General features: G+C 45.3%; 2 protein-coding genes across 5 annotated transcripts in view; one reads left to right on the forward strand and one right to left on the reverse strand.

Annotated features, from left to right (window-relative positions):
- Positions 1–7,530, forward strand: part of LOC144945604 (sortilin-like) — a 44,918-nt gene extending 37,388 nt beyond the window's left edge. Inside the window, exon 20 of the mRNA XM_078874111.1 lies at positions 1,048–7,530. Within this exon, the coding sequence (XP_078730237.1) occupies positions 1,048–1,099 (52 nt within the window). The 3' untranslated portion in view covers positions 1,100–7,530. The remainder of the gene's footprint in view (positions 1–1,047) is intronic.
- Positions 7,531–10,294: 2,764 nt separating this feature from the next.
- The window catches only part of LOC144945605 (ubiquitin carboxyl-terminal hydrolase 19-like), a 34,823-nt gene continuing 18,401 nt past the window's right edge, over positions 10,295–26,716 (reverse strand). For all 4 annotated transcript variants that reach the window (XM_078874117.1, XM_078874115.1, XM_078874116.1 and 1 more), the window contains 14 exons: positions 26,578–26,688; positions 25,149–25,250; positions 23,755–23,895; positions 22,463–22,578; positions 21,214–21,351; positions 20,500–20,874; positions 19,645–19,874; positions 19,134–19,241; positions 17,827–17,954; positions 17,356–17,465; positions 15,351–15,503; positions 14,248–14,429; positions 13,146–13,390; positions 10,295–12,428 (listed from right to left, as the gene is read on the reverse strand). In XM_078874117.1, the coding sequence (XP_078730243.1) occupies positions 12,348–12,428; positions 13,146–13,390; positions 14,248–14,429; positions 15,351–15,503; positions 17,356–17,465; positions 17,827–17,954; positions 19,134–19,241; positions 19,645–19,874; positions 20,500–20,874; positions 21,214–21,351; positions 22,463–22,578; positions 23,755–23,895; positions 25,149–25,250; positions 26,578–26,688 (2,220 nt within the window). In that variant the 3' untranslated portion in view covers positions 10,295–12,347. The remainder of the gene's footprint in view (positions 12,429–13,145; positions 13,391–14,247; positions 14,430–15,350; positions 15,504–17,355; positions 17,466–17,826; positions 17,955–19,133; positions 19,242–19,644; positions 19,875–20,499; positions 20,875–21,213; positions 21,352–22,462; positions 22,579–23,754; positions 23,896–25,148; positions 25,251–26,577; positions 26,689–26,716) is intronic.

The raw sequence follows: 26,716 nt of genomic DNA on the forward strand, positions 1-26,716 counted from the left end.
GTACGGGTAGGCCGTGAGTCACTGGTGAGTAACCGTTTGTTACTCATTTCCCAATGTCTTGTCTCTTCTCACAATTCAAGTTCCTAGAATCAACCCACCCGCGCCTGCAACATGGCTTCATCCCAGAGGTCGTAATCGGGTACCCGATACCCGTACCCTACCCGATACCCGGCTACCCGTACCCGGCTACCCGTACCCGGCCGGGTATCGGGTACCCGTTTGCGACCCTGGTGTGGCCGGGTAAGGTTACGGGTAAGGAATCAAAACCCGTTTGCGACCTCTGCCGCTGCCTCCTCATCCATCTCACTCCTGCACGTGAACGTACAATCGCTCTTCTCTTGTAGAGATAGGAATCTCGTCCATGTGTTCTAAGCTGGCTGACATGAGTTCACATTTTCACATGTATGTATGGTGAGCTTCTTTCGCACCGTACGTAGCCAACCGTACTCATCGGAGGTGCGGGGGGGAAGAACGACAACAAAAAACGATTTCCTCCCTGCATCTCCATGGTGGATATCTTCTTAGCTGGCTTCTCTCCGTTGTCTGCCATTCTGTCACCAGTCTAACACACCGTATGTTCTGTCCAAAATCGTAAATAATATTAATTCTGTACATTTAGTATTCGCGCCTATTCTTGTAGCGCAAGGCTTTTACAAAGGCGCAATGTTTCACAGAAGGTCTGCAGCTATTTCACAGCCAGGGAGCGATATTTAATCCAGTTTGGTAATTTGGTTTGAATGTGGAAAATTTGGACCATGACACCTGCGCACAATGGCCTGCTCGTTTTGAATGACATGAGGGGATCTTTATCATCCACCTTGGAAGCATACAGCATGTATTTTTTTATGGTTAATACACCACCGCAGTGTTAACCAGGGCGGCCTGCTAGATTCGAGCCACGAACCTGTGCAACAAGCGGCAAACGAACTGCTGCTGGGCCGTGTCACCGCCCAGAGTTAACAGATCGACGAAAAGTTCCGTGCACTCATCGCGCTGTGCCGCGTAGCATGTGTGCACCAAAATAATTTTGCATGTCGTGTTTTGCAGATGTAACTCCATTCGATACCTGATTCTACGAGAAGAACAAGTCAATCTCTGAATCCGTTCACAAGAAGAAACCAAAAGCCTTGCTGCCTCGATGAAGTGAGACCTTTTTGCAACAAAACAGAAAGGTGGTAAAGGTTTCCCATGGTTATCACACACAACAACCCAACACGGCTACAGCATGTAAACATGTGGTTATCAATGCACAAAGTTCGACTAGAGTTTGTTTGAGCTTCTATTACGGGTTATCTTGCGCAAAACCTTGCTTTGGGTTTGCACGCACGACTTCACGGCACAGATTTGGATTGTGTTTTGCTGTGCACGTGATTAAAAACACAAATTGCATTCCGGTATATAAATGGTTTGCCTAAATTACATAACAATTGCCAATTGTGTTTGCAGTGGTCTTTGCGTTCATAGCTTCCAAAATGATCTTATCAAGCTGCTGGTGCTAATCAGATACATAATTACAAATTACAGAGAAGTCTTCTGCTATAGGCTGCGACTATCAAAATATAATTTCTGATGCACTCTACATTAAGCCATTTGCATTGCAGCAGGGAAGGTATACATATAAGGTTATGCGTTGTTTAATAGTTAAAGAAGCAAAAGTTATTTCCTGCTCAAAAAAGAGGCGGTGCTCAACTCCCACTCGCAGGCTTGAGCCATTGGTGGAAATTCCTCATTCCTATGGTGGCAACAAGTCCCCTCCACAGGATAAACCTCTTCTCAAAGTGGTACTTTATAGGTCCCCTTGGGGTGATTATAGGCTGAATTGGTTCATGCCACTGTTTCATTGACCACGGACAATGTGATCTTTAGACATCAACTATTATTTCATCTTGATATGCGAGCTAGTGATTTGGCTAAATTTGAACAATTTACTCGGGTGTTTCCTTAACAAGAAAGGTACGGGTGACTTTAACGCTGACAGTGTAAAAAAGTGCTTCGGTTAATTCTGCCTTTTAACAACCGGGGTGGGGGGGGGGGTGTCCTGGAAAGTCGATAACGCACATTTATTTTCAGATCGCGAATGTAAGCTTCATTGGAACAGCTTATGATCCACTTTTGATAGTTTATTGTATCATCCCCTTGCAGATGGCCATGCAATGAACGTATTCATTATCTTGGTTTGTCAACTTTATCTGCCTACTTTCAACAGAAGCCTACTTTCTGGACAATTAAATGTCTTGCCTTATCGAGTTTGTTAGGGCACACCTCTGTTATTTAACAGAGATTGTGTACAAAAGCACACGCACGTACTTGCACCCACATGACCGTATCAACTTGTAATTTAATCAAAATCATCCAAAGTTTAAGCCTTTGCCTTATAAATATTTCTGTATGTGCATCGACTGCTGGTTATTTACGTAATTCCTAGCTTATTATTTCACTGTAATAAAATCACGATATTTGATTACTTATTTACGCGCATGATTTAAATGCCCGTATTTTAGGTGTGTCATTTAGTGCAGGGTAAAGGACTATCGAGTGTGCGCAGTTTTTGTGTGATATGGCAACTTGTTTTCCAGCGTGTTGTTTTGCTTGTGAAGCCTCGCGATATTTAAGTGAAGACTCAGCCGATCTAAGCGTGGATTATTTTCTAGATTTTGGTGGAAGGCCAGGGGGATATTGGAAGCCTTGGCGACAATTCTATCCCACTTAAATATATTTTAGCATGGATACTATTTCATAAGGGAGAGGGGGTAAACATAGTTCCCTCCATGTATTATTATTGTTCATCTTACACTTTATTGAAGACTCTTTTATCGCTGATACTGACAACAGAAACTAGCCTATTGCTTTACGTGGCAACAACTTTACAACAGCTACTACACATTGGTAATTACCAAAATAAATTATTGTGAGACTATAGAAATTGAGCAATTAATATTTGTAAAATGCGTGGCGATTTCTCAGTTTCCAGCTACACGCAAGCGTTCTTAAATGCATATAATTGTACAAATCCTCATACATCCATGCACGATAGATTACCTGCTGAAACGCTGTAACCATTACAGTTCTCTATCTTCCGGTATTGTTGCAGATGAGACGAATCTGTTACCTAAATACCTGCACAAACATCCTGATGGCAATGGAAAAAATAACATCAACAGCTCAATACAGTTGGTGTTAACATTGCTGCATGTTTATAGGCCTACAGATATTTAGGCTTTGCCATCTGCACGATACGGGAACGCTAACTACGGCACTTTGGGCACGTCTCTCCTCGCTTGCCCTTGGCTAACTCTGCCTGCCAGGTTCTCTGTGTGAAAGAATCTCGTGGGTGGAGGAGGTCAAAGGGTTGGCCACAGGTAGTATGGATGAACGCATTGGATTGACCACTACTGTTGATATTTGGGGGATCTAAAGGGGGGGTACAGCTCGTTGGCTTTGCCAAGTACCCCGAGGAATTGGCGCCGGGTGGTGGATGCTGCCACACACGCTGTCTCGGCGTATGCTCCCACACTTGACTTTTAAGTCCATTAAAAATAAATGTATCCCAGAAGTGCATTTCGCAGTTGAGGAAATGCTTCGATGTGGCGAGTGGGTTGCACGCAAACAACCGTGCGGCGTGGGTGGCATGCAGTAGCAGGAGAGAGAAAATAAGCTCATGGCTGTGAGCTCGAATGAGGTTCAACGGCTCTGACAAGCAGCAATAGCAGGAGCATAGCGGCCCAAGTGATGGTGCAGGGATTGCAGTGAGGCAGACAGACAAACAGCGCAGGTGACAATGTCGTTTTGGCAGATGGGCACTTTAGCTTCGTGCAGTGGTTCTCAAAGTGTGGTCCACTCTGGTCCTTCAGGTGGTCCGCGGGGTTGTGATGCAAATGCCGGTTGATTTGGAACTAATTCATTAATATTTTGGTCATGATATTTAATTAACAAAAAAATGAAGTTAGGTAAACTTCACTGATTAAACTACCCTAACCGAACGGTCAACGTTTTTTTAATGTTTTTGTTATGCTAATTTCAATCATTTTGTATTGCTGGTGTTTAGAGAGAAGCGAATGCGTTTTGTTACCAGCAGAGGGGGGGGGGGGGGCTGGGTGGTCCGTGGAAATGTTTGAGAAACACCGGCTTAATATAATACGAAGGTAGAAATGACCTTCCTACTGACTTGTTAACTTAAAATGTGTTGAAGTACGCTTCGTTGAGGCTCTGGAAAGTACAAGGCATCGTTACAGCCATAGTTTATGAAGCTGTTATATTTTTCACATCTGCACTATAAGATAAATGGCACTGTATAGAGGTAGCTTCCAATATTACCACAAACGTGTGTGTAAATAGCTCGTGTGAATTTGAATTATTAGAAACTATATATCATACAATATATTGGTATGGCAGAATTATATAACTTTTATTTGGTGTGAATATATGGTTCGTAACTTGACCTTAACATTTTAAAATGTCTTCGTTTGCTTAAGAGAATTTACATTCAAGACTTTTAGGGGTATTAAAATATGAACATGCATTCATAGGAAACTATGCAAGCGGTACAATCAAGCCGCTTGATGTCTTTGAGTAACACCGAGGAGACAAAGGGGAACACGAGCGAACGCATGCCGGATAGACACGCCGTTTAATCAAAGTGCGTTCAAGTAGGACACGTTCCTCGGAGGGATGGCAAGTGGTCGAGACTAATGATAGAGTGGCAACCAAGGGATGGAACGCGCCCAATAGTCTCACGGAGATGGAGCAATGAAATCACTTCGTGTGTGTAGGTGCCATGTGATTTGTTAGATTGCAGGGCGATGGGAGAGAGCAATGGCCTAGGAGAAGGCCTTCACACAGCAGTGAATTGATCGTGGTTGATGATGAAAATGATGATGACCGTAGAAAAACACAGTAATTGCTTTGTTGTGAGCAAGTGGAGAAATTGTCCAGGCTTTTTGCGAGTTTAGCTAAGGACTCGAGCAATGGCCGTTATGTAAAACCAGGTGGGAGCCCATTGAGAGCCGTAGTAGTCCGAGGCCTTGGTTTAAATACAGTAAAGCTGCAAATTCAACAATTTGTGAATGTTGCAGCGAATTAGGAATGTATAATATTGCTTTTATTTTTTTCTAGCGTCATTCATGCTAATAGCATCCAATAACGCCGTATATTATATATGGAGACCAAATCCCATTTACAGCACTACCAAGCAAATGAAAACCCTACTACTACAAAGCAAAATAAAAAAAATAATACACAAATTAAGAAATGGCATCAAAACAAAAAGCACAAGCAGTTATCACGAGAGAAATTAGTCCATTCAATCACATCCCACGTTTGAGATAAAAAAAAAAATCTTGCGTGCCTTATTTTAATGTTACTATCTACTTTACGCTAAGCATAGGATAAGTAAGGCCTGCCATTGTGATTTTGATCAAGGGACAGGCTCTGGGCGATGGTTATGATGACATGCTAAAGAGACCCCATTATGGTCAGACTTTTTATGGCTATATTTAGTTAGTCGTCTCGTATTGTAAAGCCTTGGCTTGTTTTGGTTGACAGGCTTGTACATTTTATGGTTGGGCGATAAGATTGTTATGGTCCTGGCTTGACATTCGGATTACGGCTAAAAAAAGTCCTATTTAACCAGAGTTGTGGTTTGCTTAACAATGTATTTTTTTGTGCATGGTGACATATATGATGCAGGGTTGATGGATCCACGATAGCATCGTGTGTGTGACACTCCTGGAAGGAGATCGGGTGCCTTTTTAAAAGGCAGTACAGCAAGTAGGTTTAATACCTGTCTTATATGGCCTTTGTGTGTCTTCTAACGGATATGGGTTTCTCAGGGTGTTCTGGTTTCCTTCCACAAGTATAAGTACTGTGCTTGTAATAATTGCCCAAGTATCTCGCGTCAAGCAGGAACCCCTGTAAAAATGTGAATGATACTCGGTGAGGCTTTTTCAGAAGCAATAAACAAAAACATCCGTATCATTTACAGCAGTAATCAGAAATAACACGAGACTTTAAAATGTCTACGGTTTTCTTATTCTGATTCCCATCACTGTACCCAAATCAGTTGCTGTGCTGTTAAAACTTCCATTGTCAGTTTCTTTTAATGCATAAAAAAACTGCTAAGTCTGTAAAATGTAGATGTCTTTCTTTGATTGCCCACAATTTTCAGTGGATCTGGAAAAGTCACAAAAAACATAATTGGAAATGTGCCAAATTGGTTTTTCAACGGGAAATGTAAGTTTCCAATGGGCATTTCGACACAAGTGTGTACATTTTATTTAAAAAAAAAAATTTTAAACGCAGCATTATGATGTTTGTTTTCAAATGCCACTGCCAATGCATTATTGACCTCACTACTTGGATAGGTGCCGGGCGTAGAGCTCCGCGGTGTGTCCAGGTTGTACCGCGTGTTGTTTCGGCACGGGCAAGCGCCCAGAACGTGGTAGCGAAACGTCGGACATCCTGCCAAACAACACGTGGTTCGGCCCAAAAAACACACGGCGGAGCATTGTGACTTTTAATGAAAAATAATTGGTTTGCGTTCTTTTATGTGGAGCCATGAGAACACGGGACGACTTTTGTACTCAACGGAACGTTCGGAGTCAAGTGTAAGGCTTGCGGTTGCACACCAACCAATTGGAACCGACGTTATTTGTTTCACCTTTGTAAATATCACTCGAAATGATAACCTCATTGCTCACACAGTGCCTCAAGTCTTCGTTGCAAATGCGATTACATACATATTTAGTTGTACTCGTGAATTCCAACGCAAGTCCAGTTTCTGTGTTTTGTTTGTGTTAAGCCAAACCTAAATTAATTTGAACGTTTCCTTAAAACGACGTAGTAAAAGTGGTGTGAACAATTGCAGGGCTGTAGCTATCTGTAAAACTTGGCCTTTAACCAGGTTTCTAAAACAGCTGGAAGCCGATGGTCCTAAAAAGTAAGTGGCATTGAGTTTCGGGTCTTCAGGGTAGAGTGTAGTTGATGGAACGCAACATTGATTTTGTTGGCCACAAGTGTTGTGAGATTATTATTTTTATGTCACAGTTGGCTTGAAAATTGTAACGAAAATAGTTGTGATGTGCGAACGTATATCGCCAAATGTGTAATTGTGAACGTTACATCGGTATATTTGTACATATTTGTTAAATTCCAAGTTGTCACGTGTCACGTGATATATTGCTGATGGATGTGGTGTCCAGCTTGACTTATTCAGTTTTAATGCTGCACTGTAAACAATTATCTGCATTGACTTTTCGCCATGTGTTGACCTATTAAGACGATCACAAGGGACGGGGACAACTCGTTGTGCACGCGATTGAATAAGTCGCACAGAACTGTGTATTGATTTTAGGGGTTTTGATTGGTTACAAATTTTAAGTCAATTCTAGATTTGAAGTTTTCGTGACTGCAAGGATCCATACTCTTTGGTTCTTTCGGTAAAGTCACGTCGATGACGCTTGTGTTGCGCCCGAAACGTGATTTTATTTAGTTATTTTAATTTTTATTTTATTTTTTATTTCACCTACGTGACTTCACCGAAAGAACCAAAAATTAAGTCTACTTTCCACAGCCTGTTTATAAAATATGTTGATTGCCCTAGAAATAACGCAGGGCTTGAACTCAAAACATTACAGGAGTTTGATTTATTGTTCTGCACACTTCATTTTAGCGTGCATTGGATTTTCTTAATCATTTATTTCCCATTGCAATGTTTATTGTCTGGGTTTACTGGTGTTTGGAGCGAAGCGCCAGTCTCTCGAGAAAGCCCCAACGATTTTAAATGAATCTCGCGTCCAAATGCAAGCGCATCTTAAGACCGTTTCCAGACAAAGTGACGACGGGATGACGGCGGAAACTTTGGGTTGTGCAGCGTAAACTCCCCATCGGTGTACAAGCCGCGTCGACGCACGGTTACGTTGGGATTGAACGCTTACGGGTTTTTTTGTGTGTTCCGACTCTCACCAATCCGTTACCGCACTCCATCACAAAGAAACGCCTCTGAGCAAAAAGCAGCAACAGCCCTGGAATGGGAACTGACACGGCTGTCCGTCGCCCCCTGTCTTATTCAGTGAATGTACTTTATCTGCCGCGTAGAGCACAATGGCATCAGACTCGTGCCATTCTCTGACGTTTTTATAAGGTCATGCCATCCGAGTTGAAGATCACTTAATATGGGTTTCATGCATGTAACTCGTCAACCTGTTGACTAGCAAATATAACGCACGTTACACGTTTGTTTAGCCGTGTTACTAAACCCAGGGGCTTGAATCCAGACATACCATCACAGTTGGGTTTTTTAGTTTTTTGTGTGCACTGTTACACAACACCACAGTTGAAGAAGGGAAACTGCAGTAAGGTGCAAATGAGAACTCCTAAAAACACAACGCACCACGTCCCTCTGCTTTATTTGCCGTGTGCTGGAATGTTACGTGCACAGGATAGCCTAATTCAGGTATCGGTGTATAACAATCCTTTTTTGTATTTTTGTGCAAATTTTATTTGTGGTAATGTTAACTATCAATGTTGATACGGTATACACTTTAGCTTTTGTAAAAGTTATTGTCAATAGAGGCATTTTACTTAGCCAAGCTAAGTTTCTTACCATATATTTTGCTGGGGAATGTTATTAATCATTATAAGGTATACCCCCATATTAACAATGCTCCTTATTTGTTTCAGGGATTATCGAACTGATAAATATTTGGAATATTGTGAAAGTTTGGCTATGTTTAAACGGCCTCTATCCTTTTGCTGTGCGCGTGCACCACCGATGTGTGACCAGGGCTAGAATAACACACGAGGGTTAAAAATGAACCCGTAAAAACAAAGTTTTTCACTATAAATCCTTTATATGCGTGGCGGCTAGAGTCATCTCGTCCTCTGGCTTGAGATGGTTGCCACCTATGGGTCAGATGATAGCCTGCCACCATTAAGCAATTGGTAATTAAATATTTAACAAATTCCTAAAAAGTGTAAAGTTATTGAAATTTTTAACGAAAATAAATTGTCACGCACAACGAGTCTGTGTGCAAAATGTCAGCTCGATTGGATCACGGGAAGTGGGTTAAAAAACGACCAAAAGATTTGCACGGTCGTAAGCGCGCAAGCAAGCAAGTGAACTTAATATAAAGGATTTAAAAATACATCTTAATATAATTCACCAGTGCCACGTAGCCGTTTGCGAGTAGCATTCGGTACGGCGGCGTCATTTTCAAAATATCGCCCACGTGTGCCTTCCCTTCAAAGTACTGGATGGGATAAAACTAAATTTTAACACCCTTCTCAACAACACTGTCTTATTCATAATAAACGTTTTTGGGTTAGATCGCGTTATTTATAAATGTGTCGTAACCCTCCACCACCCGACATTTACAATTGTAAATGTTGTGGTTTCACTCTTCAACACACCGGTGGGCTAAAGTAGTGAACTATTTGTCTTTTGTCAACGTGACACTTTTTTTTGCTGATTGGCCGTGTCGGGTGATGGAGGGTTACGACACATTTATAAATAACGCGATCTAACCCAAAAACGTTTATAATGAATAATATTGGTCACGAAAGCCTACACGTGTTAAACTAACACTGTCTTAAAATATGAATATAATCGGCAACACTGAAAGGCGGTGTTATTGACGAGTGCTTTATATATATCAATATTCATGGATGAAAAGTTTTGTTGTGGCACATCTGAGCTGTGGTAGATGGGGTTTGAACCGTGCTTTTGACATCTGGATACTCAGGCTCGTTTGCAGTCTGTTCTGTCACCTGAATGTCTCGACATATTTAGCGAATGTGGACTTTAAATGCCTCCAAGCATTGCAAAAATCACTGTTTAAACCTTGTGTAAGGAAGCAATACATTTATTTGCAACAACAAAAAACTTTGATTGTAACCCTCAATTTCGCTTCCATCAATTGTGTGCCTTTTTTAAATGAATGGAAACCTCAATAAACCCTGTTTTTAAAGGTGATCTATACGTTGTGGTTATCAAACCGCTGCACTTCATGCGTCTGGCTTCTTCTTTCGTATGGCTGATGTAGATGCAGAGCAACAACTACAATTTCACATTCTGGTTGATCAAGCCAGACAGATGCGTCACGAGCAGCAGAGTCGTGCTATCGCCGTAATGTCTCCGTATTTGTGGATCGGGGCATTGCGTCGTCACATGTTGCATCGTCTGTTATGGATGACCACAGTTGCACACAAATGGAGAGTTTTACTGGTAGGAACCCACTGCACGTTTCATTCTGACTTTATATTACTTTAGCGCCATGGAACTTCAAAGTCACGTCAGAAAAGGTGGCAGTGCAGCCCTGGTGTGTACTTGCAATAAAAAAAACAGCTGTTTGTTTTACGAGTTTAGTTTTCCTTTAATTCACAAAAGAACGCCCGTTATAGCGGCGCTGAACAATACCACACGAAATGTATTCATGAGTACGAACCATTAAATATTCACAAAAATATGTACGGCAAATGTCCTTTTAATGCCTTATACTTCAGTCTTAACGACTCCTCCCACACAACCACTCGCAATTGCAGAACACATCACGCTGCATTGGCTTGCGTGACGAACCACCCCGTGACAAGGCGATCAATCACAAATGAGATGCTTGGCTTCTCCAAATAAAATTCCTCCCTTCGAAACACAGAAGCATTAGCAAGGCGGCCGGTACAGGACTGACGTCATACAAATTTGGACCCTTAATGTATTAACTTATTTCGCACCATAAGTATCCAACCGTGCTAATCGGGGGAAATCACTTTGCATGTACAGTACGTTGAACTTCTTTTGCACCGTACGTAGCCAACCGTGCACCTACTCGTCAGAGCGCAGCAAATTATTATTCGTGCAATGTCACAAACGGTTTCATTTGTTATGCCGCCTACTGACCATGTGGGACCAGCAATGCAGCACTGGCGATTCCGTTATCTATGATAGGGTAGAAATAAATACATGACATCCTGACTACAAACTTTGGGTTACCCCTTACAGGTTGTATAGGTTTCATATGGGATTCTTTATGTACTAGTGGCACCTCGGTGAACAAAAACATACCATGAATCCATGGTATGTATCCATAGAAGCGGTATCAGAGAGCTACCTCTGAGGTCCCTTCAATCGACTTTTGGTTCACAGGAGGGGGAAGCACTTCCCCACCCGCCCTGCAACAGAACAATGTGCGGAGCATGACAGTGCAGCTCGCGTATTATGAAACTTCAGATCTGAAATAAAACCAACTTAAATACAAACCCAAATGTTATGCGATTGTGTTAATGCGCAGTAGTTGTTGAACTCACTGCACTTGAGGACACAATTAATACACCGGCAGCTGTCTGGATTCAACCTACGACCCTCAGCAGTGTCATCTCTCAGCATTCTTAAGGACCCACCCTTGTCCCTTGAGGCTCCGCCCCTTTCTCAACACACAGGCTTGTGCGTTGAAAGCTGCTTTTTCTCTGCACGAGACTTGGCAACTCTGGGCCACACCAAGTTGATTTGAGTGAAAGACGGCGCGTGGGTGGTGGTGGGGGTTGCGGAAGGGCAGAGGGGTAGTGCGTATGCGCAGCAATTTAATAGATAACAGAAAATAACCGTGACTTAAAGCTTTCGTGACTGCAGAAATTCATATTCTTGGGTCTTTCAGTAAAGTCACGTAGATAGGTTCAAAGAGAATAACAATAAAGAAAAAACTACGTTTCGATCGCAACACAAGCAATCGTCATCATTCTGATCATTCTCCTGATGACGATTGCTTGTGTTACGATCAAAACGTCTTAGTTTTTTGTTATTTTATTTGAACCTATCTACGTGACTTTACCGAAAAAACCAAGAATAAGAAAATAACCGGTAGAGATACTTTCCGGTGTGCTTTCGGGCTGCACCACATGTTGTACGCGTGATTTCGGATGACTGCCTCCACGTGCCAGGAGCTTCTTCAGACTCCGAACTGAGCCTCTCACTCCCAACCTCAATAACGTAGAACTGCTGGTGTTGCTGATTGGTTCAGCTCTCGGACATGTAGGCTGGCCAGGGTCCATTGTCTTCCCTGTGGTCTACATAGCAAACCAAATTGTCAGTTGGTTCATTCAAAGGCAGGGTTATGCATTTTACACGAAGCTCTGGCGAGCCTTGGTAAAATATTTTACGAGGTCCCATATTACAACGATGTGGCATAAATACTTTTAACCGTGGAATTCTCACCCGCCCGGCGTGATGTTCATATAAATTGGTACAAACGGTGAACTGGGTTGAGCGACTGCCGTGCGTGATTGCATCGAGGCTCCACGATGTTTCTCGGCGTGGTCGTGCAACGTCAATGAGAGAAAGCCTCTTGACACTTTTTGTAAAGCTAGTCCGCGTTGTTCTTCGTGGTTGAACGCGATGAGAACGTCTCCGTGGAACACGGCGCTGTGCTTGCCCTTGTATTCCACTGTACGCACAAAGACAAAAAAAAGCACAATACATCATTCACATGGCATTGTCACGTGATATAACAGAGAGACAGATACACAAAGCTACCACTGTTTGACTGTATAGACCAGATGTGGCCAAGCATCCTGACCCTATGAGCCGCACGTCAAAGTCTTCATATGGCAAACGAGCCACAAGACGCTGACCAGGTTACATGGGGTGGTCACATGGGGTGGTCACATGGGCATTTAATGTGTAGGTCATGTGGTAGAGGTTCACTCGTGCTGGTTCAGTGTGGAGTTGGAAGTAAAACATCTGCAGGAGCACCCCAGGAGTGAAACTAAACTATACACAATGTTTACTTTACCAGGTAAGGTCCACCAGTGTGAAAATATTTAATATCTTCACACTGGTGAAAGGGCTCCATAGTTAAAGGGATATAGGGTGGATAAGACAGGTACCGCCTTGTGAGAAATGTAAGTGATCATCTTTTGTATGGACTTGCATCTACGATCACAGGGATACCCTCTAGAGGGATTCTTCCTCGAGTGGACCCCCTTCCGCTAGCAATGGCGTGAGCAAGTAATTGCAGGGCTGCACCTTTGTGCCTTGACCTCTCAGCACTGCAAACAGGAGGTGAGTACCGCTCCATGCTCAAACAATCATTGAGCCACCGGTCAAGGAGTTGGATGAGAAACCCAGTGAAAACAAAGCCAAGTAGAGACCACAGACGCACCGAATTCAATGTCGCCGGCCAATCATCACTCTTCTCCTCCTCCTCCTCCTCGTCATCCAATATGATGATTTCCTCAGCGGGGTCATGTCGCGCAGGAGCGGGCGTCCACGGCGCCTCAGCTGGCCGCCTGAGGTATGGGGCGAGCGGGCAGTCGCGGCGGCGGTAGAAGAGAAGGTAGGCGTGACGCGACATCACCTGGCTCTCGTTCACCATCGTCACCGTGCTGTCGTCGAACCAGCGCCAGCCTGCTCGCGACACGCGACGGCAGCCGTGAACAACCGCTCGCTCGCGTCCACGTGAGGGCAGCCAGAGTTACAATGCACAGAGGGGGCACGGTCAAAGGTACAGTTGCAGCCATTTAACACATAGGCTTTCACGACCAATATTAATAATTAGGGTTTTTTGGGTTAGATCGCGTACATGTAAATGTGTCGTTAACCAACCACCACCCGACACAGCCAATTACCGGCGTGTTGGAGAGTAAACCCACAAGATTTACAATTTGAGTACGATGTTTCGCTGGTGGCAAATCGTCTGATGAAGCTGATTGTAAATGTTGTGGGTTTACTCTCCAGCACACCGGTGTGCTCAAGTAGTCACTAATTGGCACGTTTTGTTTACGTGACAAACCTTACCCCTTGGCTGTGTCGGGTGGCGGCGGTTTTAACGACACATTTGCATTTCCATGATCTAACCCAAAAAACCTTGCTTAGGAGTTGCCGCCGTGCAGTTTCTTGCGTACGCCACCGGTGGTGGAAGGATCTACACTGCAAGGGAACGCTACGAGAGAGTCCTTTGTAGAGGGAATGTTTGGCCTACTCTTCCACTACCTGCGATGCATCCATTCAAACCGCTGGGAAGGGAGCGGATTTAAGAAAATTGCAGGACATAGAATCGAACCGGCCGAGTTCTGAATTGCAGCTAACCATAACAGCAACTCCATTTTATAGATTTATGTAACCAGCAGCATCTCTACAGGAGGTGCCACATAATTATCAATGTTGTCACCTCCGATTGGCACGGTTGGCTACGTATGGTGCAAAAGAAGTTCAACATACACATGTAAACAAGTAGAAAAATTATGACTTTGGAATCGACGTACCCATATCACTGCACTGGCTGTTGCGGGCGCAGGGCAGCCGTGCGTACGCCGTGTAGTGTCCACCGATGAGGCCCCCGTAGTGGTTGATGGCGGCGTAGAGGTCGTAGACCGCGCCCCCGCCGGCGTCGCCACCGGCACCCCCAGAAGCCGCCTCCACGCAGAACTCGCTGAGGTCAAGACCCCTGGTGGCACGGAGATGGGGTAAGGAAAGCGACGCTCCCTTTGTCCCCTTCTCGCAGCTGGGACAAGGGGCTGTTGTTGAGTGTGCGCTGTGACCCCCCCACCACCCCCGCCTGTCTAACGCCAAGGGCATCAAGGAGATGAAATTTGATATCACCACTTTAGACAGCGAATTAGCGAGCACGGTAATTAATAGTGCAATGACAGTGGTGGGGGTGGGGAAGAGGTTAGAAAGCAAACTGAGAGAAAATCGTCTGAAACTGCAAGATACGTTGAGAAAGCTTCGGAATATAAAGCGATGGGAGATGCAGTGGCTGGGTTTTGGATTGCCTCACCCCTACCACAATAATGTGGAATTTAAATAAAATGCAATGGCTCAAAATCAGTGGCTTGGGGGATGTAAAAGAGATGCGCACCCCTCCAAGCTCGTTTGAGAGGGAAGCTATGATGGACATACTGTGAAATTCCCCAAGAGTTCATTTTGAGATTAAGTTTCATTCCGATGCTGAGTCGACCTAGAGAAGGCGCCCAGGGCAAGTGCTGTTAGTGAGTACCTATGAAGACCGGCACGTCACACGAGGGGGTGGGTGGCCAGCACCACGCCCGGCTATATTTGTCTCTCTAAAATGATGTATACACACGCCACCAATTACTCATTTGAGGCCGAGTCGACCTTAGGCAGGCCCAAGACTGGTGCAGATAATCATTACTGGTGTTGGCCATGATCGGAGTTTGAAGCACATTAAATTACGCAACTATACACACGCAACCTGTCGAAAACATCTGAAAAATATAGGACAGCATATCGCGGTTTGGTTCTGGCTCAGATCGGGCAAATGGCCAGTGGAACACTGCCCATACCGTGATGGCCCTGCGCGGGTACGGCTTGGATGTGCCAGTGGAAAAGCACACAAGTGGCTTACTGGATAGGGAAGGTGACCAAGTTGGAGATTTTCTCTCGCCACACGAAGCTGCAGAACGAGAAGCGTTTGAGCTGCACAACGAGCACGGGCGGCAACCGCCACAGCATCAGTTGCTTGAGTGCCTCTCTGGGTTGCTCGCACTGGGGACACAACCTGCAATGACAGCGAGACGCGGAGCAAGGGGCAGCGGTTACAGCTTTAACGAGGACTGCGTAACCGACAAACACAGACACTGGCCAAGCAGTGGTGTGGTCGGCGGTGGACGGTGACATGGGGGAACAGTAGCACAATTGCCGCTTGCTGCAGAGGTTCACAGCTAGAAGGCAGCGTCGGTCGCGGTTAAGACTGCGGTTGTATTTGCCCTTTTCCGTTCCGAGACGACTGAACGCTGCAGCAGGGTGGGTGTCCCGTTAACCACTGATCTCGTTCGTGAGTGTGGGGTGAGGAGTCTGGCTGCTTCACGTTGTATCGCTCGTCCCGTGCATCAAGTTATCACAAGGTGCCAGGAGACAAATGCGAGGGAGGGGTGCAGCACAACAGCATGAGGATGGTGACGTCGATAACGTGCACGCACACCCTCATCAAACCCCAGGTCGACCCGGTGTTCACGACAACGGCATCGTCAGAGCAGGTACGTCAAGTTAACCCTTTCCCATTCCGACACATCTGACAGTTGCAGGGTGGGGTCCCGTTCACCGCTGAATATTGGGACGCGTAAGCGGTTAGCGTTAGTTTTATTTAAAGAGGCATAGCGCCGTTGTTTTTAAAGACATTGTACTCACCACAGAGAACTGTAGCGACACGGCCACACTCTATGATAGCTGGCGCCAAACTGTGTCACATGCCTTCCCACATGGCCTTGTGGGAGCTTCGTTACCGATAAAGTAATTTTATATTTTCTTCCGGTTCCATTCAGATGCCGTACACGTATGTCATCGGAATGGGTTAACAAAGAGAACACTACGTGCCATCAAAACAACTTTAGGCCATGTGTGTCGTCGGTGTCAGTCCAGATTTTCCAAATGAAACTGCTTGCAAGTGAACTAATTGGAAAAAAACCATGTAGCAACATCGCCCCCTACTGTGAAAATATTGCAAACAAAACAAATCTGTGAAACAGCGCCATCACGTGATAGACTGACGCTATAAGAATGGCATGAATACCAAACGTGCTCATCTAACAACGATTTGAATTCGAACTAGTATTACTTTCTAAGAATTTAAAAGTGGTTGTCCTATGCTGCAATTGACCCCTTGGCTAAAGAAATGTGGAATTTCCACCAATGACTAAGGGCCATGAATGTAGATGAGCACTGCCCGATGGATGTTTAAGCAGGGAAATCCAGACAGAAATATTGATTTATACAATCTGAATGTATGTGGTTATGTGTACAGGCCTTCCTTGGATCTTGTGAAATAGCGTAATTCCACAGGTTTCCAGTGTCACTCTAGCCCAGGATTAGAGACTGGGTGGGTTACAATTTGGTTCCTTCACCGCATCGTGCGCAAGTGTAGTTGTACATTTATTGAGTGGGTGGAGGGTCTGATTATACCTCGTGATTAATGGCAGCAACTACTATTGCTACAGCTGTGTGTTTAGACTCAAATGTTCACATAGATGAAGTCATGAATGATCTCGTCAGTGTAGGGGAGCCAGTTGTGTAGTCATAAGAGCATTGCACTATAATTCTGGAGCACGAAAGTTTGATTCTAACTCACGGTTAACATCGGTAACGAATGTCTGAACCGGTTCTGGACCTTCCCTATATCAGCTCAGCCTTGAACCTGTTGTGTTGTGTAAACACCAGCACTGGGCAGAGATATGCCAGGTGTGGCAACTGGCTACAACACCCTCTCATACTCCGTACTAGGCTTCATAAGTGCTCGCTACCAACACATGTGTGTATGCATGTTGAAGTTTTTCACACCGTACATAGCCAAACAGTCCGTGTAGGCTCTACAGGGGATCTATGCCGTTGCTTTGCATGTGTGTGTGTGGACAAACCAGGCTTCCTCTGGCGTGAGCGTCTCGGGCTTGGTGAAGAGCTTTAGACAGTGGTGCAGGGAGATGGGCATTGAGACAGAGTCTTTGAGGTCCCTGCTACTCGCGTGGTCCTGTGGAGAGTAGTGCACAGGAAGCCTTTACGATGGGGTTGGGGAGCACAAGGCTTTCAGGTGTTCCCCCTGTCCTGCTTTCCCCAGGATTGTCCTATTTTTGAGATAGCCATCCTGGAAAATCTGTAAATCTTCCCCGGAAAATTAAAAGTTCAAGTTTTTTTGTCAATTGTTGAATAATGGTTATATAACACCACTCAAGACAATTCACACACATGTAGTTCCCTCTTACGATTTTGTGATAAAATTCCTCTTCCCATGATGTGTTCCAGTTTTTTGTAACTCAGAGGTGGCAACCCTATACGGTCTGCAACTTGAACAGAATCCTCGGTGGTGATGCAGAGAGAAATGCGTGCACCACCTCTGTGGGCAACTCCTCGTCACAGTCCAATTCCCGCGGCTGAACCATCACGTAGCCCTGCTGCTTGCTATTGTTGTTCCAGTCCATGGCCAGCTGGGCCCCATCAGGGATGTCCAACAAGCAGTCTCCTGCACAGATCAGATGCATTTCAGCGTAGTGGTTATTATCGCGCTCTTTTAGCCACTACCCCCCTGTCCTCTGGAACTCCCTTCCCAGGCATTTTACCCCAGTCCCCCTACCCTCCCTCCCACCTCTCTCTCTCTCTCTCTGCTTTCAAGGCTCTCCTCAAAATCTTCTTCTTCAACCGTCAGTTCGGGCCGCCTTCATTGCTTCCTTTCCCTCCTTCAGTCCATGAGCCAGAGCAGAATTTGCTACCGCTAGAGGTCGCACATATGTTGGAAACATGTATGTTGAACTTCTTTCGCACTGTACGTAGCCAACCGTGCTTATTGGAGATGTGGGCGAAGGACAACAAACTAAACACAAAAGCAGTTCTAAAGAAATGTGTTTTCAATCTAGATTTAAAAGTGCATAACTGCATTCCAGACGGCCGCAGAAGCACATTTGAAAGCGCGCGATGCAGTGAGCATCTTTGTGATATCCATTTCTGCATGTGGCTATTAAAGGTGGATTGTGATGACATACTTACAAAGCAAGATTATGGCATAATTCACCTTTTCTTAGCGTTTCATTAAAGTTGGTACAACTCATTAATAAGATGGTACCAACAAATAAAATATTTTATTTGGTTTCATGAACTACATCCCTTGCTCGGTCCCTCTCGTTGGTCGTGTGCAGTCCGGCGCCGGAGCCATCTGTTACATCATGGGGGCATCACCAATGCACGCAGTTGTGTCGTTGTCACTAACGCATTTCTTGAACGAGGATCGTTAAAGGTATTTAGGTGGCTCAAGGAGCTAAAACCACATCTGAGCACAGAGCCAGCACCGCTGAGAGATCCTGGATTAAAAGCCAGGCAACTACCCATAATTAAATGCGTTTGTGCAGCGTATCACCATCGATGGTCGAAGTATAGTCACTGATAACTAAACAAAAACATTTATTACGTCAAATTTTCTTTGCACTTAATGTGGCTTATTCAATTTCTGAGAATGTAAATTTTCATCTTGACTGCAATTCAATGAACACCCTTTGCACATGTACAGCCTTTTTTTCTTCAATCAACCGATGAAAGAGGGCCTCCCCAGGTCACATGGGTCATGATGGTTGTTTGACTAAGCTTCACCATGCCGGTCAGTGCGGGTTGGTGAAGGCGGGAGGCATAGACGCCGTAAATGGTCACGTACCTCGGTGGTTCAAGGTTTTTTCCACGTTGTTGTCAATAACCTTGATGGAAAACTGTGGTGTCCAGCCCTGCCATGATTTGTCCTGCTGCTGCAGCCCATGAACTGCAGCTGTGGCACAGAGGGCAACCGCATAATTTGTAAACAGGGCAGCAAGGAGGGCAAGGATGCCATGAACACGTAATATCAGTGGCGACAGAAACAAGTAAATCAATTGTATTGTACTTTGCAAGAGTACTGAACACACAGATGTACTGCCCTTTGTCAATCCACTGTCAGATGAGAGCCTCTCTTAACCTTGCGGATCATGGGGGTTACTTTACCATAATTCACCGCACTGGTCAGTGTGGATTGAAGGCGGGGGGGGGGACACTGACATAAGCGAATAGACGCAACAGAATTACCCAAAGGCAAAGAAAAGAGCTTTAGCAGCAGAGAGCAGTCACCAATTCACAGTTGCTGTTTAAGGTTTTCACACACACACACAGTATTGTAAAGACGTCATGTGCCACACCTTCAGGCCTCAATGGCTTCTTGGTCCCAGACCCATCCTTTTCCTCCACCCAGGAATGGGGGGAGGAGCTCTCAACCCGTGCTTCCAAGAGCGATGACGCTGCTGCCACCCGCTCCTGCATCCTCCTGTGGCCCAATACGTGGCAGCCACTGCCAATGTCTCGCTTCAATTCGACGCCATCTTCACCTCTCAGTGTCTCGAGCTCGTCTGCCTGCGGATCGTCACTCTGCCTAAGTTGAATAAAACAAGAGGTACATTCCAAGGGATGATTATCAAAGACGTATAACACTGTGTAACACAATTTTTGCTCCTGGGTAGTAAGTGTTATTTTGTAATTGCTAATGCCTAAAAAGTATAGAAAATGGCTATCATTCCCCACAAATTTTACTTTTGTGACCAGGACAGTGATATTTTGAAATTTACCTATTTTCAATGAGAAAACGGGCGAATTTGTGTCTTTTCGTTCACATAAAGTCAGAAAAAAACATGTCAATCCATTGCTGGATGAGGGCCTCTCCGTGCCATGCGGGTCACGGAGGTTATTTGACCATACTTCACCAAGATGTTCAGTGCAGGTTGGTGATGGCGACGAGCACAGATGTAGGCACATGGAAATAGGACCTGCGATTCTGCCATGAGCCAGTAGCTCGATTAGTAGATCATTGGGAAAAGTAAAATATTTTAAAATATAAATATGCATAACCCACTAACCAGTCTCAAAATCATGATGTATGCTACCACAGTGACTACCCCAAGATCATTATAACTCGCTTACACCGAAGAACATGGCTGCTGCTTCCCGTTATTTAAAACCATGAGACCTCAGTGCTGCCAGCTCAATGCTTCATGCCTCACTTTGGGTCTCCCTTGCAGGCGGGCAAAAGCGTGGGGGTTTCACGAGACCGAACACTTGCGGCCGGCAAGATTGTCTTGAAGAGCGGAGACTCCGGCTCCTCCGCCCATTCCGCATTTTTCCACCCGCACTCCCGCTGCTCGCCCCGAGTCGTAGCTTGCGGCCCGGAGGCCTGGAGGCCCTGGCCTTCGTTGTCGATCTCGGACGGCAGTTGCGTCTCCAGGCAGGGTTGCTCCGCGTAGCTCTGCCCGGAGCAGGAAGCTGGCGATGGGGGCGGCGGGGAGACCTCGGACCTAGTGGGGGACGGCGAGCTGTACTCGGGATCTTGGAAGGCCGTGCTGGGCTGAACAGGAGGCTGGAACACGTTCACGGAATACCTGCGCAGGTAACGATCCGCTTCGTCAGTAAGCTGAGTTTGGCCGATGCATTCGTGTTATTGTGCACGCAAGATTAAATCACAAGTACCGAGAAAAGCTCACGCATGAGAGATGAACACTCAAGGATCCACACAGTTGGAATCAAGAATCACGATGTATGTGGTTTAACTCCTTTAATGTATTTTTTTCTCATTATTGACATGCTCAACCCATGCCAGACAGTGTGTGACACACAGTATAGTTTTACAGCTGCAGAAAAAGCTATCGGTTTGTGTTGTTGTTGTAGGTTGTCTCTTCCTTACAGAGATAAGTAGGTTGGGTATTTCTTTGATAGCTCACCTTGCATACGCCTCCATGATCTGTGCAAGTCGGTGAAAAGTAAGCCGAGACTCAGGGATGCTCACGAGGAACGGCAGGCCGATTGCCTCGGGCTCGCATTGACTTTTGTGTTCGACCCAGTGGTTTCTCTGGCAATTCCTACCAGTGAAAGATAGAGATGCAAGACAGAGATTTAAGGCATCTGTACAACTGAGGTGTGAGCATATTCAACACGAAAGCCCAAACCGTACGCGACTAGTCGCAAGTGTTAAGCACAACAGCACATGTTTATGGATAATGATTCACCCCCAGCATAACTCCCGGGAGGGATACATCATGATTCAGAAGTCACAATGCAATTCACAAAATGGGAACGGTTGGCTATATGCAGTGCGAAAAAGGTTCAAAATACATACATACACGTAGAATTTACAGTGGTAGGAATCAATAGTGATACAATTAACTTCATTATATGGGTGGATTAATCACGTCCATCGTGCCTTTTGCATGCGTGCCGGTTTAATTATTAGCTGCTCCTGACTTGTCGGGTCAGTGGCTCAAATTACACCTGGCCACAAACATATTTGAAAGAAAACCGATCATTCACAAGAGGCCATTATATTTGGGTGTCAAACATCAAATAAAAAAATAAGCTTGCCGAATAATCCGTGCCATTTCTCTCGGCAAGAAACCCTACATCTGACAATGTAGGTTACTGATTGGACAAACTGCCAGGAGCAATACTTGACACTTCAACAAGGATATCGTTTTGACCATTACTATCTTCCATTCACCACGTCATTATAATACTACGTTCATCATTACAAATATTTCTAAATTCAGGCAAATTAAGTTTAGGATTTGCATTTGGAGAGCACTTAAATGGCCCAGCATCTACAAGCACCTTACACCTCATCTCAACAATTACAATGGCCTGCGGCAGCTTAGCCTTGTGGATCCCAGGAGCAAATTGTCCCCGTGTGGCACAAGGTGAAATAATAATTTAGATTTGTATAGCGCCCTTCAGCAATCAATCTTAAGAGTACCATGTAAGTAAAGGAGGAAGAAAGAACAATAACTTGCCAAAATAAATACTATAGTGTACGTAGTAACGGCCTACACGTGAGTATAGTTTGCTAGTAGGGGAAGACGTTACTGTGTGGGTTTTCCCCAATTAAAACATTTGCAGGCAATCTTTATGCTAGTAAATTTGGATGGTAACGCCAGCATACATGGCCTGCTGTGTTTAATACAGTTACAAACAACTCACATGTTGCAATATCCCACGCGGTAGCAGTTCATGCAGCGACGCAGCCTGAGGTGGAGAGGGCTCGTCTTCTGGCAATTGGCGCAATGCGTCACGGGCTTGTCCGGGATCTTCCGTCTCTGGACAAAAGGCAGAATTGAAATCTTCGTTTAACTTTTTAGCATTTTCTCCAGCACTTCCAATCAAAAGAACACAGTGCAAGGCTTTCGAGTTTCACCACACAAGTTTGCGGTAGTTTCAGAGTAGGGGGGCACTCATCATTTTGTGTTCTCCTATTTGAGTTAGTTGTGGGTAATTTTCAAATTTGCCAAATTATGGACTATTCTTTTTTTCGGAGAATGTAACGGGGTCTTTAACGTCGTGTGTTATTGATGCAACCCTTCATGTCCGAGAATGGCCCGTGGAAGCGGATATCACAAAGCTATCTCCGAGATACTCTAATTTGATTCATGGCCCACACAGTCGGGGGCAGCCTTTTCCCACTCGTCCTGCCACAGAGTACTGTTTCTTGGATGACAGTCAAACCCACATTTTTTTCACTGTCAGTGATGGAATTTAGCTACGTAAAAAGGCAAGACTACATTTAAGGTGATGGTTTTCTTGAGCAGTCATTGGTGACCGGCATCAGACCATCAACTCAGTTTCCTCAAAGGTGGTTTGCCAAGATTAAACCAACGATCTAAGTTGCGTCGTATCAGCGCTCTGACGTGCGAGCCACTCAGCCACCCACACATCACCACACTAATTTTCTATAATACTTATTTTTATTGATGCAATGAGCGGGCCTGATACATCACGTTGTGACACACGTGCACACTGTCAACATAAGCCAAACCGGTTATGAAAAGCAGGGGATATAGACAGATGGGTAACGGTCTCGCTGCCCCAAACCATACGGGGGGTCCCACTGAAGGGGGAAAGGGTAACTTCATTTTAAGTAAGGGGGAAGGGATAATAAGGGGAGAGGGGTATAGCCAAAATACACCTGCTATAAAGAAAATAAAAACATGAGGCGGCCTAAACGAGCATTTTTCTTTCCACCCCTCTGAATCCGGCTCCCTGCAAATCTGCGGTGGGTATGCCCCTGATCCTCGGTCCCTGTCTCCCGACCCTCCATCCTGCAAACTTATTTCAGGTGTTGTATGAGGCAGGGAGTATCTGGAATCGAATTCCCCCTTCTTTCCCTTGAGCTTATGGCTCAGACACATCGCCACACTTCTTAGCAAGTAGCGTTTCGTCTACGTTGAGAATATTGAACCATGGGTTGGATTGAGAGGCCTGGGCAGGTGCGCTACCTGTTTGACGGGCAGCACTCGCACCCTCTCGCCAGCCAGCTCACGACTGAGCACCTCGCAACAGAAGACCATGTCGGACGACTCAACTTGCTCCAAGGAGGTAGTCGCCTGCACGAACCGCTCAAAGCGTGCCTTGTCCACCTGCTCAGAGCCGTCGCAGGCAAAGGTGCAATGTTAACACTGCAGGTGCATGAACCAAAACACCACGCGCCATGTTATTCACAGTGGAAGTTAAAGACCCCGGTGACGTCATTCGAAAAAGACATGCCACGTGTGCCGGCATCATGGTCCACATTTGGCAAATTTGAGAATAACTCACAATTTACCAGATTGTGTGAAACCACACAGCAACATCGCTCCCTACTTAGAAACTAGTGCAGGTTATACCCATTCGTCAAACAGCACCTAGCATTATAGATTTGCGCGATAAGAATGGTCAAAGTGAATTCCTGTTCATCACAGCGCTGAGTCAGTGGTGCAAATTCAACAATCCTATGATGGGGGCGAGTCTATCCACGGGATAACCACTGTTGACTTCCCCCAAAGTGGCACCTGTTTTATCGACTACAGAAAAATAATCAGCTGAGTGAACCCCCTCAAACCAGGGTTTGAAGTCGCTTGCCCCATTGCGGAGTCAACTGGTTGAACGAGTACAACATATTTTATTGACATGAGTTTAACATGTTTGCTATGCAAAAACCCATTAAAATGATTATGTAAGGCAGGGGTTGGGAGACTTGTGGCTCACCACTTGGTTTATGAACAATAACACATTCCTGCGGAGGGAGCTGGTAGGAACGTTGGGTTGCTCGGTCAATAGCCAGGGTCAACGGCGGCGTGGTGTATTCCGCAAATATGGCCGACTGTGAGGGCGGGCACAAGCCGGCGTGAGTAGGTTAAACGTTGAGTTTTATAAGGGCACCACGGGGTGACCAGCTCCTCCCCACCCAGCCCCACCCTCCCCACCCAGCCCCTCCCCACCCTCCCCTCCCCACCCAGCCCCTCCCCACCCAGCCGCTCCCCACCCTCCCCTCCCCACCCAGCTCCTCCCTCCCTCCCCACCCAGCCCCACCCCTCCCATTTTTGGATGCACGACGGACGTACACAATAATCCCCTGTGGGCTGGTGTAACTAGGGGGTTCCTACCAGTATTACCCATCACTTCAAGCATCTTAGCTAAACTAATCAGGCAATAGAAGGAAACATTTTCAACCTGGAAACAGTTTCTAACTATTGTTATAAAGAGAGAGACAGTCAATCACATGGAAGGTCACATGTTGGGAAAACGACTCAGCCCATCATCCCTCCATGTTTGGCAATACCAATGCCGATTTGTGGCAAGGCAGCAATAGCTGTACAGAGCGACGTGATTTAATCTCATTGCTGTGACTCACCTGAACCAGCCTTAGGTTGTCTGGGTGCACCTTCATCCTTTCAGCCACAAACTTTATGACCTCCGTTCCATGTGCATTCACCTGCCTCACTCTGACCGACAGCTGATGAGATACATGACAATTACACAGAAGGAATACAGAGGTATGACCTGGTTCCAAAAGAGCATCATCATTATCAGCAGCAATATCCATGATCCATCACCCAAATCTAATGATATACCCATGTCACTCTTTTCAAAGAGATTATCATGAATATCTGAAGTCTAACCTGGCCAAACTAATAAACTGGGCATTATCACGTGGGCTCAGCGGCTCGCACAGCTGCCTCCTGTGCTCCCATGGGAGGAATGAGGTGCAGCAGTAAAATCTCTCCTTCGTGATATCGCACGGTGACATAAAAAAGAAATTCAACCCACGTGTGTGCTAGTTCATTATGTTCCACCGTGCAATTGCTTCCTCGTGTCTGACAGTCTGTGCCACACGGCCTAGGTGTGTTTTATTAGCTCTCTGTCCTTACGTGTGACATGCTCAAACACGTGACTTGAAAATTAGGACTTGAAAATGGGGAAAAAACTTGCACAAGTAGCACGTGTACCAATCACATTGAGCAACCGAGTCGTATTGAAGAGTGCGAGTTTGTGAAATCAGATGAATCCCTCCGAGTGGTAAATCATGGTTTAAACACACGTGATCACAGCTATGCTGACTCAGTGTTCTTACAAAATTGCTGAAAATGCTATGGAACAGCTTATCCGCAAATATAACTAATGCACCCATAATTAATCATTTTCAGACTAAATTTATTTCATTATTTAAGACATTACGTGAATAGCTGAAAGTGTATGAAATAACTATTTGTTTTGTGCATTGTTTTTTACACATCACATTTGGGCTGCAATCGCATCTTTACTGAGTAATGACGTGAAACCTTTGTTCTGGCACCACGAGATGTACTGCAAGGGAAGTGAGGTCTAAACATAAAATGACGATGGCAACTATATGGCCATCGCCACTCGCCAGAGATGGACACGTAATCACATGCAATTTAAATATTTAACATCGTTACATTTTTAAAGGGGTGCCTGGTATACATACAGGAGGCCGCGGCTTCGATCCCAACCCTGCTGCATGTTCTCCCTGTGGTTGTGTGGATTTTCCTCCGGGTCCTCCAGTTTTTTCCTCCACATTTATAAACATAAGTTTATAGAGTATTCGAATACTATGAATGTCCACATGATAATCCACTCAGTTGAGCTATCATTTGTGGCCTGGCCACATCTGAAAAAGAGCTATATAGCTCAGTGAGCCTTACCTGGTAAAATAAAAATAGCAAGATAAATAACTAACTGGTTTATTACATCTTCCCCAGTAATATGATGTTAGCATTTATTTTGCCCATTCTCCGCTGGCCGCCTCGCAAGATGGGTACCTTGACAGGGCGGCGGTAGGGCTCACGGGGCAGGAAGTAAACGGGCAGCACCCGTTGCCTCTGGGGCAGTGGCACCGGCAAGTACAAGAACGGGTCAAACGTGATGGACACCTGCAGCGCAAGCACACAACATTTAATG

The sequence above is a fragment of the Lampetra fluviatilis genome, chromosome 38 (assembly GCF_964198595.1).
Source record: "Lampetra fluviatilis chromosome 38, kcLamFluv1.1, whole genome shotgun sequence".
In the NCBI taxonomy this organism is placed as follows: Eukaryota; Metazoa; Chordata; class Hyperoartia; order Petromyzontiformes; family Petromyzontidae; genus Lampetra; species Lampetra fluviatilis.